The sequence below is a fragment of the Monopterus albus genome, unplaced genomic scaffold (genome assembly GCF_001952655.1).
Source record: "Monopterus albus unplaced genomic scaffold, M_albus_1.0 scaffold319.1, whole genome shotgun sequence".
Taxonomy (NCBI): Eukaryota; Metazoa; Chordata; class Actinopteri; order Synbranchiformes; family Synbranchidae; genus Monopterus; species Monopterus albus.
Genome location: NW_018128199.1, coordinates 351,805 through 365,474, shown reverse-complemented (window position 1 = coordinate 365,474; position 13,670 = coordinate 351,805). Strand labels below are relative to the sequence as shown.

The window sequence follows — 13,670 nt, the reverse complement described above, 5'->3', positions numbered from 1 at the left end:
AGCTAAAAAAGTACATTTTTTTAAACAAAGTTTTTGTGTGCATGGTGTACCGAGATACTGTTTTAGTAGCCAAATCATTTTTCTTAGAAGCTTTCACCTGCACTGTTTCAGACTTTGAATTGAACAAGAAAACTGAGGCAAGGTCCCAAAAGAACTAGACCAAAGTTTGGGTTGGCTGAACAACAGCAGTAAGCAGCTGCATCAGAGCAGCTGGGAAAAGACACGAAGAGGGAAACACTGCGAGAGAAACAGCACAAAAACGACACTTGATAAGCTTCCACATTTCACAGCCCAAATTTCACACAGCACTCTGGGGATATATATGTAAATATATATATTACTAATCAAAGATAGTCAGACTAATAATATTAATTCAAACTGAAATCTGCTCAAATTGTAGCATTTAAACCTTACTGTTCTAATCCCTAAATATTTTTATTTGCTGCAGAATCTCTTAGATTTTTCAGGTTATGACAGCTCCTCATCACCTCCCCCTATAAAACCGTGAACCAGTGTCACCTCTATATATATAACAGTGATTCAACCGACAGTCTAGAGGATTACATAAGCTCAGATGTCATCAGTGAACTGTGAATATTCATATCTCACCACATCTTTGGAAGTCAAAGGTGATGGAAGCATTTTGCTCCAATGACACTAAGTTTAATTTGAAGGGTTTTTAGTCACAATGTTGGTTGTTTGCTCCACCACTTTGATTCAAACTCAAATCTCCCCAAAATTATTGAACGTATTTTCATAAAGCTTAGTACAGGCATTCAGGTTGATTTTTGTAGCCTCAGTAATTTGTTTTTATGTCTCTGATAGCCGCTGTCGGAGGCATTATGTTTTTTGGTTTGTCTGTCCATCTGTCTGTAGGGCCCATGATATCTCAGGAACGCCTCGAGGGAAGTTCTTCAAATTTGGCAAAGTGTCCACTTGGACTCAAATCAGTTCCTGTCAATTTCTTAAAGAGCACCATGGAAACCTGAGTCTGACTGATGCCACTGAAGTCCTGACACTGAAATATACGAGGGAAGATTATTTCCTTGTGTCTTCTCCTACCATTTATGTATCTCATTCTGATATCTTCATGACAAACCTGCTTTTTGTAAAAGTATTGCCCATAAATATTCACTCAGCAGTCTGCAACCATATTTCATGCATGGAAGAAAGAAAGACTCTGATCCTGTAACCAGCAGCAATTATATGGTGTAATTTACTCACAGCTGCATCCAGTCTGCAAAAACCACAGGGGTGTCGCAAGTAACTTTATAAAGGTTTCACTGTTGGTGTGAGACCTGCACTTATCTGGAGATCTGGAGTGCACCTCCTGAGTGCAGCAGCACCCCACCCACATAATCTTTCTAAATCATCGCACATATTTCACAAATATTTTACAATAAATTATTCATAATGAATTCTGGTAGATCAGTTGTGCATTGAAGAGTTTATTTTAAGTTGTGGCCAGGGTCTGCTGGAGGTTTCTTCCATTAAAGGGAGTTTTTCCTGGGAAAAACTTGGGACTTGCTTGAGACTTCAAGGTTAATACTTGAGATTTGCACCTCTGGAAAACACACCACTGTGCAAAAATAACAGACCTGCGCCTGAGGAAACCTGCATAAAGAATGCATTTGGAGCTACGGTCAGCTTTGTGCTGGCAGGAAGTAGAGCCCTATGTCTAAAATGACATAATCCATAAAAGACTGATGACACTGGCACAAATCCATGATCAATACATGTCCCTTCTAACAAAACATTTGCACTGAATTTATATAAAGTTTTCAACAGCATAATCTCAGCTTTAAAACAGCAAAAGACAAATAACACTGTTGATTCAAGATGGCACTGAATTATTGACTAGCACCTCGCCAAATATAGTGTGTGAAGGAAAATTATCAGAGGACGATAGTAATAAGTGGCAATGATCTTCTCAGTGAAAATGTCCTTTCATATTGCTGCAAGTTTAGGGTTTAAGCCAGTTAAGACCAAATGTTTGCAAAGAGAAAGAAAAGGGGAAAAACTCACAAAACATTCACTGCTCTTATTACTAATGGAAAGTACTGTAAAAAAAACAAAACACAAATACATACATTTGCATATACGTACAGGACACATGCCTGGGATAATTTAGAGTATTTCCATCAAAGTAGTCAGAGATAGACAGACTGGAATGACCATGGTAACTAAAAGGCTTTCTCTGCCCACCATAGTCATAAGAAAAACACAACACACACACACCATCCGCGCACAGCCAATACAGATCTGAACAGAACTATTCCACCATTATCAGCAGCACCACTCAGAATTTACCAGACAGCAGTGAGGAGACAGTTGCTTATAATAATAACAATGCAGAGGAAGTAACACAGCAGATCAAGATGAACATGGAAAGCTCCTGCGTCACCACCCCCGACCCAGTGACAGACTAAAAGCAATGGTGAGGGATACACAGACAAAGAGCATGGTCAATTATTCACTAGATCTTGCTGCAATCCATTACACTACATTTATTATACATCATATGGGCAGCAACATGCAATGCACGCCTGAGCAGTTACTCTTTCCTGCTGCAGTCAGGGAGGCTTTCTGCAATACATCAAATAAAACTAACACACTGGCACTGGCATAAGTGAGGTAGTGAACACGCAGGCGAGCCCACACACAGTCACACACACACAATTGTACTTCTATCTCAGTGAGAACACTCACTGACATAATGAATTGCCTGGCCCCTTACCCTAACCTTGACCATTAGAACTAAATGCCTAACCACAATCCTTACCCTAACACTAACCTAAATTTAATTTTAACCTGAACCCTAAGCCTTAATCCTCAAAAAGGTGTTTCACAAAGTGCGCACCGGCCAGAATGTCCTCACTCTGTAGCAAAAATACAAAAATACTTTTTGGTCCTCACTATATAGCAAGTACAAGAAAACACACACACTACACAGAAGGTTTAACAAACACAAATTCAGAACATTTTCCTTGATCGCTGTCTCTCCATCACCTTGGAAGGTGACAAAACATGATATATAGATGCTGCCACTTCCATGCACGTGCATGCACACACACACACACAAACCACCACCATTGCACACTCACTGAAGTCTACAGACATCAAACTGCTGTTTTTGTCTTTGTCTTCCCAAGCATTTAACCAAGCAATGATGATGGGGCTCTAAGCTCGGTGCAGCGCCGCCATGCGTGCAGAGCTGTTGCAGTGCACTACATACACAATAATGAATAGCCATGAGCTGTTCTTCATGGTAATGTGACACTGTTTACAGTTACATGTTATTGTCTTTGTTTCAAGGCACCTCTTTGCCTTGATCATACATTTAAGTGGTTTAAGGAGGCTGTGAAAAGACAGAAGTATGAATGAAGAAATACTCGAATGGAACATTGACCACATTTCCATCACACCAGAATGACAAAACAGAGTAGTAAAACAGAATGAGAGTGATTTCAAGTTATTACTAAATGACTGTGACTGTGGTTATGATGACCATACTGTACAGCAGACTCACTTCCATGCTGGTGAGATTACAGCGATGAGTCCCAGCGAACCAGCCACTGTTGGAACACTGGTCAATGTCCACATCCTGCAGGTTCACATCCACACGTACAACACCCCTGCCAGGAGGAAAGGAGGGAAGAAAGGTGGAGAAAGCATAAGCAAAGAAAGGAGGGAGAGGAGAAATTTATAAAATAAGCAGAGGGACAGGAAATAGTAAGAGATAATGGAAAAGATAAGCAAATTAAATGAAATGGGTGGGGGTGCAGTAGAGCCAGTAGGTTGTGATAAATGATATCAGTGGGGAAGAAAAAGAAATGCATTACATGGGAAGACAAGTAAAATACAAAAAGGAAGCATGGTGTGAGACAAGACAAACAAATGAGGGAGTAACATAAAAGTGAAAGAGAGAGAGTTTAGAAAGGGTAGAAGGTGATAAAATACAAAAGGGTGTAAGAGAGACGAGGAGGGGGAGGAAGAGAAGGCCAGAATGAAAGAGAAGAAAATTAAAAAGAACAGGAAGAGCAATGCTCAGGGGACGTAAGGTCAAAGGTGAAAGTAGAAGGGAAGAGGAGAGCGGCAATAGTGTGACAGGAGTGAAACAGACCAGAAATGGAAAAGAAATGAAGAGTGATGGAGGTGAGTAACAAGGAGAGGGAGGGAGACGGGCATATAAAGGTAAATATACTGGAAGAGAAACACAAGCAAAGTAGACATTTTATTAAACAGTTGCAAAAGAAATGTAAGCTACTTTCCAGACACTGGAGATGCACAGAAATATGCAGTCAGCATAAAGATTGTGTTGGTCAGAAAGGACACACTGCAAAATCAAGTTGCCTCAAGCCTTGTCTTTAGTTTTTAACAAAAAACGTTTAGTCATAAAAAATAAATAGTTTGTTTTTACATTTTGTCCTTATTCTTGTCATTCTTTCACCCATGTTTTACACAAAACTACAGTAATTTAACAAAAGATCATTTGTCAAGTTCTTCGTAATTTGTTATTCACTCTCTCTGTTCTTTCGGACTTTCACAGCTTTTTTGTGCCAAGCCTACTGATGCAACCGAGCACCACTAAGTTCTACATACTTTGAATTGAATCATAAATACTGTATACACTATCGTTATACAAAAACAGCTATCGTATATATCTTCTGCATGGTTTGTTTCATCAAACAGAAAACCTGCTATAACTATGATCCATTTATTGGGGACTATTTGTGCTTGTTAGTAGGATCGACTTCTTGTTGATTTGTCTGCTGTCATGTTATGTGTTGATGAACAGAGAAATAATACTGCATATCACCTTGCATACCCTTAAAGGTACTTATTTAGTCAGTTTATTCCCTTAAAGATCCCCTCCAGACAAACACTCTGCTGTCAGCTCCTTTGTCCAGAGTCTGTACAATGTCCACCTGAGCCCATAAGTGAATAGAACAGGTTGTTGTCTGGAGAATTCACACCGAGCTAGTGGGTGTATTGATGATGTTTCTTTATGGAGGGGAAACTAGAAGAATGCACAACATCAGAGGGTGAAGCAAGGAGAATTAAATACTGCTAGGCCAGTATCTGTCATGTGATGAACGCTTCACAGCCCAGTGCTGTTTCTGGGCTCTTGGGATGAGGAAGATGGCTAATTTAAACAAAGATGCCAATGAAAATGTCTAAGTGGAGAGACAACAAGATTTGGGAACTCTAGTCAATACAGGCCAATGCTGAAATCGTCAGACTAAATTCACAGAACGATGAGAGACTCGTTTGTTTAGGACCAAATTACCAACTGGTTACATGACCACATACACAACCTGTGTTCCAGTTGCGTGCTGGTACATGTGTGAAAGGGCAGCAGTGAATTTCCAGAGAATCAAGTCCAGACATTGTCTGCAATTCATATGAGGAAATGGCTATGGCGTTTTTTTTTCCCCCAAGGGTAAAACAAAAAATTCTTATGTTTTCTATTCTCTTGTAGACCCAAACATCTCTGCAGAAGAGAGCCACCAAAGATCCACAGTGGGAAGTTAATCACTCAAACACACTAAAGATACTTGGTCTTCATGGATTCACCACTCCTATCCATTTTCTCCACACATGCATCCTCTCTGCCTGTCTCCCTTTGTGGTTTCGTGGATGATTCTGACACCCGTTACCTCCATCTGCTCATTGGGAAGTGCATCAAACAACCTGGAGTGAGGCTTTGGCCACCAGCTCTCCTCAGCAGCAGACAGAAAAAGAAGGAGGAAAACATGTTGATATCTCCGAGTGACAGAGCGTGAGTGTGAGCGTGCGTGTGTGTGAGTTTTTTATTTCATGTGTACAGGGTTTGATAAAGACTGAAAGAAGCAGAAATAGAGATGTGACAAAGAGCCATCTGTGGAGCCATGCAAGTGTCACAAACTAAAATGTACAACCAGGAGAGACACTGATATTGTTAGTCTGACGCTGTTCAAAATCTTTATGATCATGTTAAAATCAACTGGTATTGATCATAAATTGACAAAAATAACAAAAATTAATGGTTCCTTCTACTGCGGTCTTTATTTCTAGGGATGCTTGGTGTAATCGTATGGTCTCCCTCTCCTGCCTACCTTATGATACGGCTTCAAATCTGCACCTATCATTTACATTTTGATTAGGTTTACAAAAACTAATGGCTTCTCTACATTTAGCCTGGAAGGACAGTGACAGAACTGAACAAAGATGAGAAAGAGGTTGATTTGAGGTAGAAAAAGGACAACACAGTGGAAATGAAGGCATCATCTATACCAGCTTACACTTCCCTATCCAGAGCCAACCAAAGGTCTATTTTTATAACCGCCATTACAGAACTGAGGTGAGGGAACCTATAAAAAGGTTGCAAAACCAGCTACAGAAAAAACATCCCATAAACTAGGGTGAGGAAAAAACAGTATGTGTCTGGTTGCCAGTGTTTACATTCAATTAGAGAATGCACTGTTCTTCAAGCCTTTATTGTTTCCTAACTTTACTTCTGCCTTTGCGCCCTCTGCTGACTTGGCAGCCAATGCTGCCAAATGCCAAACAGTATTTTAATCATAAATGTTGATTGTTACATTTGGAAAAGGTATTTTGTCAAGACAACCCCAAATCAAGGTTTCCAGGCCTTTCAACTGCATCACATGGTCTTCATCAGGAGAGGCTGTTTGTTCAGCCGTCTAAGACTGAACTGTTGACAACAAGGCAAAGTAGCTGTTATGATTTCACCCAATACACAGCTCTCTGCTTTGTTTACAGTCTGCTAACTCATCGTGCTTCTCAAAGATCTCATGCATGTGCAGTTGACTCTTGTTGCTTCAGACGATGTACTTATGGCCGTTTGAAGTTTTTGGGGCAACATTTTTAACAGATATGCAGGTGTGGTGTTTTATAATGAAGAAATGAGTTACCCAGTGCAGCGGTGTGTTTCACTGATGTGATTTGAATGATTTTTTAGCCGCAGTCATCGTCTATGGCACAGACAAATAAGCTAATCCAGGTTGGAGACTGACAGACATGAACCGTAAGTAGAGGCAGGTCATTGTTGATTTTAGTCTCTGTGTGAGGAATGTTGAAAATACTGTTAATATAAAAAAAATTACCAGCCTTATCCTTTGACTTTTCTGTAGTGTGAAAGCTTCAGAAAACTACTAGTAAATAGACCTTGAGTTTGAGTTAGGTCAAACTGTATTATGTAATTAACTTTAAGGCAAGACTTCAACTCCTAGAAGTGCTAGGAATGAAATCATAACAGTTATTAAAGACATGTGTACAACTGCTGATGAAGAGCATGTGATATGACTAAAAACTCCAAGGACAGAGTGTCGAACTATTGTCTGTGTGAAAACTGTTCATCTCTGTTCTCTCAGCCTTTTGGTTTTAGAATAACGACTCAGTCAGTAGAAATGGGTTTTTATCTGAGTATCTCTTTGTTTCTCTGCGCTCTGCTTTCTTATACAACTTCACAAATGGGATTTGATGCATGTGCAAATATTCTTCTAACATTCATAAATCAGTCACTTGTGAAATATCGCTTTCCTTTTAACACTCACTCAAAGCCCTCTTGGCTGTGCTTCAATAGTCAATTGATTAATTATTAATTCCTTTGCTGAATTCATTTAATGACACTGAACATTAGCAGATGCTTTAGGCAACTGGCACAAACAGGCTTCCATCTCTCTCAACGTCTTAAACATTTGTTGGTTTTAGACAGGGAACATCTCAGACCAGCAGTAAAGTAAAGACGTCACAAATTGTCTAGTGGTAGTTAGCACTTATCTTTGGTCTTGAAGGCTGTGATAATTCTGATCAAAATAACTCTGTGGTAGCGACACACTCATCTTCATCATACCTGGTGCATGATGACAGTAACCACGGCACAATTCTCAGAAGAGTTCAGGACAGCTCTGGGCCATGTCGTGGGCCCCATAACCCAAGAACGACAGTGCCTGGAGCAGGCAGCGATGCAGCATGCTGCTCACGGCCGTGTCGAGGCCATGTGGCTGCTTGCCAATATGAGGCTCAAATCCACTGCAGGACACACTATTGTCTATAAACCACTGAGCAAGGTTTGTGTCAGGTCTTCCAAATAAAGTGCTACCCAAATTCAGTTTGTCAGTTGCTGGAGGTGTAAGTAAGGTGTAAGTTAATTCAAACCGAGAATGTGTTTGTTGTCAAGACTGACTCCTCTCTTTTCTAAGGTTTTCCTTAACATTTACTGAGGAAATGATCTGATACGATTGAACAGCATATCTTGATACATCTCTTCACAGACTGATGGAAGGGTTAGGTGCAGATTGGCTTCATATTGCAGCTGTTAACCTGTCATTGTTTATTCATGATTTCATTGATTTTTATCAAGGCATTCTTGGACTGGAGTTTTGAAATATGAGATCCTTGAGGTTTTTTTATGCACCTAACTGCTGCCCATGCTCACACAAAGACACAAACACAGCTTGTGTGGCTCACATCACCAACAAGCACACTGTGTAAAGCCTGCAGTGTTTATTAGAGTGTAGGCTGCAACAGTAGAGCTGCACAGATGTGCGTTGACATGTGAGCATATTAAATATGAAAGGTCTACCTATGTGCCTGAAGCTGCTTTTACACCATCTGTTTCTTGCATAAAAACTCCAGTACATAAGAATTATTAGTGCATTGCTGTCAGTTAATTGTGATGGCTGACTGTTAATGACTGAGAATGAAATTGGTTGAATGATATAGAGAATTTTTAAACATGCTGTATATTTTTGCCTAAAAAGGAACGCTTGATAAATGTAACATGAAATAAATACATTTTTCTGTACCTCGGGAACAAAAAAAAGTATTGTCAGCGTACAACATCAAACACAATAACAAACTGCATCGTTTTCCTCCTTATCTTACAACATCTCTCTCTTTCACACCTACTTCCTCTCACCTGAACTCTGGTGCAGAGTTATTCTTGAGTCCATAGAAGCCAGCAGACAAGGTAAGCAGCCAATAGGGCACAAATGCCCCGTCTTCACACTCCAGGTATGGTGCAGACCACTTGATCTGATTTTTCTCCAGAAGGTAGCTTCCAGTCTTGGCGCCCGATGCCTCCGGGACCCTTCTGTGCATGTGTGGTCTTCTCCCGTCCCTAAACTCATTAAACCAGTCTGACTCCAGACTCCTGCTCTTCAGGTGACGGTGCGCTGAGCTGGACAGGTCCTGCAACACCACGGCTTTCTCGGTTCTGGTCGCCTGGAGGAAAACATGGGGCTCCGAAGTGGGCGCCTTAGTGTGGAAGGTCACTACCACCCTGTGGATTTTGGGGTCCCCCTCGAGGATGCTCTGAACCAGCGCGTGGTACCAGTGGATGTCCCTGCGGAGGCTTTCCTCCCGGGACCTGTTGGTCTGCAGGATCACATTCAGGACGTTTGTGGCGTGCGCTACAGTGTCCAGGATGCTGTGCAGGGAATAGTGGGAGGCGACGTGTAGGCCGCCTCGTAGACTGCTCAGCTCGTACCTCCGCGAACAGTTGACCTGCCTCAGCGCCGAGGAGTCCCCGGTGTGCAGAAAGGCGGTCACCACCCTCGGCAGGTCTTCCTCGATTTTGTGCGCTACCACCGTGCGCTCGGTGGATGGAAGCGAGTAATAGGTCGGGTGGTGGGGCGGCTCCCTGTTTATGTTTTGGGTGCTGAACACTGGTGGGTTTTTCTCGTCTCTGTCATCATCCGACCACTCCACATAACCGTAGTTTGACCCTAAAACAAGTCCTGTTTGCAGAAGCAGCGGGACGACCAGGAGGGCCATGGTTCCGTTTCACAAGTAAAGAGGAGACACCGTGGCCACTTGGCACAGTGTGGCAAGCATAACCAAAGGCACGCAGCTTCTTCACGGAATTAGAGGCAGTTTATGAAGCGCACAACAGAGACTAAATTTCCTAGCCTAGCTTACACATTATCACGCTAAAAATGATGTCCACTTCTCTTTTCGAGCATGTTTTGTCCGCCCCAGAGAAAACACATTGTCCCTGTCTTCCTCTCCGTTGTTGCAGAACCATAATATGATCCAAACAGCTGACCAGACAGCCTCCAGGCTCCTAAATCATAAAAAATCATCACTGAATCCTCATCAGACCGAAATCCATCCATATGTAGAGACGTTATAAGCGACTGCTCCAGATCTCCTACTCCCCCTCGAAGAAGCCCATGTGAGAGGAGTAAACGAGTCAATTGCTCCCGAAGTTCCGTCCCTCCCAACACAACCCTAACAGGCCACCTAAAGTGTCGCCACAACCAGAAGAGTGTGGTTGTTTCTCACCGCCGGTCCGCCGGAGGTGGGCGGAGCGTGGGAACGACGGGAGCTGTCCGGTGCTGAAAGTAGCACCCGTAGGAAGAAAAGCGAAAGTGGTGGTGGTGGTGATGATGATGAAGAACTTTTAGTGACGAAGACGGAGGAGCAGCCTGACAAGTAGAGTGGATATAGGATAGAAGAGAAATGTGTGAATGATGGAGAGAGAAAAATGAGACAAACAGTATGTACACTGCGTGCATACGTTCCCTATTTATGGCAGAAAGTGTGTGTTTACAGCAAAATTACACGTAGCTACACGTGATTGGTGAAAATATCACACCAAAAACACGGGCGAATGTGTATTGCGTTTCCATAGCAGATGGACTTAGAAGACCAATTTTAAAAAGAACTGTGAAAGTGGCAGACGCTGAGACATCCAAACATTTAGTCTCAAGTATGTGTCACTGAATCCCACATTTTCGTGGGACTCATAGTGTCTTTTGTTAGAAACTCCCTGCCTGGTAGATGTCCAACATCTTCCAAACTCCACACCCACAATTTGGGGAACAGACTTTCTCCTCAGACCAAAAGTTAACTAATGTATGAGATATGCATGACAGTTATGTAACGAGCCATTCTTTCTCATTTGTTATGAGTCCATCTGCTGTTGATCACAAAAAGATATCAAACAGTAGTTGGTGTTGTGTGTGTCGTGCCTTTGTATTTCTTACATTATGGGGACTGAAACCTGTTAACACACTCACATTGTGGGGACTCGACCGTCAATTAATCACTGAATGTTATATGGCAACATGGTTTAAGGTTAGGTGTTAGGCTAGTGGTTATGGTTAAGGTCAGGATAAGTCTATAGGAAATTAATGTAAGTCAATGTAAAGTCCCCACAAAGAATGAAAGCACAGCATGTGTGTATCTCTGTGTGTGTGTGGCCTTGTTTTAATACTGTGGGAACCCATGGCCAGGTGCCCACTCATACTGCGGAGCCTTTTGATGTAAATCAGAGGATATTAGGGTGATAACTTTGAGTTAAGGTTAGGGATAGACAAGTAGTCATTATAATTAAAGTTGCAATTAAAGTTATAGTAAGTCTTGGGGAAATGAATGTAAGTCCCCACAAGCAATGAAAATAAATCATGTGTGTGTGGCCTGGTATTATGTACAGTAAATCTTTTTGCACAGTCACATTGTGGGGAAGCAACATCCTTATGGGGACAAAAAATAAGTCCCCAAAATGTAAATCATTACGTTTTAGAGCGATGATTTGGTTTAAGGTGAGCGTGAAGTTAGGTGTTAGGTTAAGGGTAAGGCTAGGGTAGGTCTCCATAAAATGAGTATAAGTCACTGTAATGTCCCCTGAAGTTATGGAAACAGAACATGTGAGTGTGTGTGTCTATCTTGGTCAGCTCTGACATTCTCTCCCTGCTCATCAAGAGTCAGCCCTGGACTGTAAATGGAGGTTGTGGTGTGCAGCTCACCCAGGGTGACTTGTAGGCCGTTGCCATGGCAGTGGAAGGTGATGACCGCAGAGATCTCCCCATACTGCTTGCAGCCAGTGATGAGGAAGGCAGGCTGCCTAGCCCTGCAGCAGCTACAACTAGGCCTATAGTATGCACCTCTCACACACATTTATCCACACACTCGCCATTCAGCCTCACACCAGGACATGTGGTGATGTGAAAGACAGACACAGGCAGATGGATAATGGGTAATACAACAAATAATACTGAAAAAAGATGCTTTTATTTATTTTGTACACTGATGTAAATGACTGTAAGTGTACATGAGGTGACGAGAGACCTTAGCGACTGCTCCTGCCCTCTTTATTTGCTCTTCTTTACAAGCTGCCCTGCCTCCCTTGGCCTGATGAATATTTGATAGGCATTTGCTGCTTCATCTGCATGTTTTACAATTTGGGTCCATAGAATTGAAATAGTAGCAGACAGGCTGCTGTACCCGGCACTCTTTCACCCATGCTCTCTGTTCTCCATAGGCTCAGAGGAGAAAAGGGGCTTGTGAGAAAAAGTTCCATGGATCCTTTTATGTTTTTTTTTAACGCAGAAATTCATATCCATTCAGTCAGCTCCGTTTGAGTAAAAAAAAGTAAAGCTGACAAGTGCTGTCAGGAGAAAGGTGACCGTAGCTCAAGAGAGCTTCTTCCCAAGAAAAGCTTACAGTGTCATGCTATTAATGGAGTATTTTCAATGACAGCCTACAATAAAACACCAATGTGAGAGGCACTGGAAAAGCAATGACAGCCCTCTTTTAATATGTTTTAGCCCAAATTTTAAGGGAAACTGTTTATTGACAGGAAACAAATTTTCAGAGGCTTAAAATTGTCTACAAATTATATCGAGCCATCTGCTTCAATCCATTTTACTCTTCAATGAGAATAACTGTAGGTCTGAATTATGGTATTTATGTCACAAATGCAGCATTTTCTATATTAAAATGTTCAGTTGCAACAATCTATTCATTTTCCTCCGCTTATCCAGAACCTGGTAGCGGGGGCAGTAGTCTAAGCAAACATGCCCAGACTTCCCTCTCTCCTGACACTTCCTCCAGCTCCTCCGGGGGGATACCGAGGCGTTCCTAGGCCAGCTGTCACTGTCCCCAACTGCCACACGATGTTGCAGAGGCGTGTCAGCCATATGCAACAATATTTCTGCATTTAATGTGCTATTTTATAGAAGCTTTGTAACTGGGAAATAGTTTTCCACTTTTGTTGCTGTATAGATGCTAGATGTGCAGTGAGCACGCTGGAACCTGTGGTTACCACCTTGGTTAATGACGGGTGTGATGTGAAGATGGAAATAGCTGCTTACATCACTCCCTTTCACAGCTCACCTTCGATGAGCCAGCAAGGTATCAGCAAGGTAACACAAAATGATAGAAATGAAGGTGAAGAAGAATGATGGAGGAGATGGTGAGAATAAGAAGGTCGTGATCTTTTGAAGTTCCATTTTTGTGCTGGTGAAAAAAATCTATTTTATCTACAAATATCAGCACCATAATTTATGTTCTGAGTGTGTAGTGTTACAGAATCCTAAAAAATGTGACACTTCAATGTGATGATAGGTCCCGGCCTCTGGATGTGTGCATATGATCTCCCTTAGTCATCTCAGTTCTGTTCAGCCTTAGTTTCTACGACTGTTATGCTGATAACACCCAGTTGTAAATGCTGTTTAAACATACTGGCATAAACACAGCCTATGTCTTGTTAAACAGCAGGTGAGACTTAATTAAAACACATAATTAATCAAATTCTCATCATCTCTGTTTTACAAACAGTACAACACAGGTGGGTTATAATTAGATACCAGATATTTAACTGACAGTCTGATGAATTTTGTTGACGTTTTGTGCATAGCGATGTTGTCAGTGAGGCCTTG

General features: G+C 41.8%; 1 protein-coding gene across 1 annotated transcript in view; it reads right to left on the bottom strand.

Annotated features, from left to right (window-relative positions):
• LOC109974042 (probable G-protein coupled receptor 158) overlaps window positions 1-10,493 on the bottom strand; it is a 37,204-nt gene extending 26,711 nt beyond the window's left edge. The window contains exons 1-2 of the mRNA XM_020624029.1: window positions 8,924-10,493; window positions 3,530-3,635 (exon numbers count right to left, since the gene is read on the bottom strand). Coding sequence (XP_020479685.1) covers window positions 3,530-3,635; window positions 8,924-9,780 — 963 coding nt within the window. The 5' untranslated portion in view covers window positions 9,781-10,493. The remainder of the gene's footprint in view (window positions 1-3,529; window positions 3,636-8,923) is intronic.
• Window positions 10,494-13,670: the final 3,177 nt, after the last annotated feature.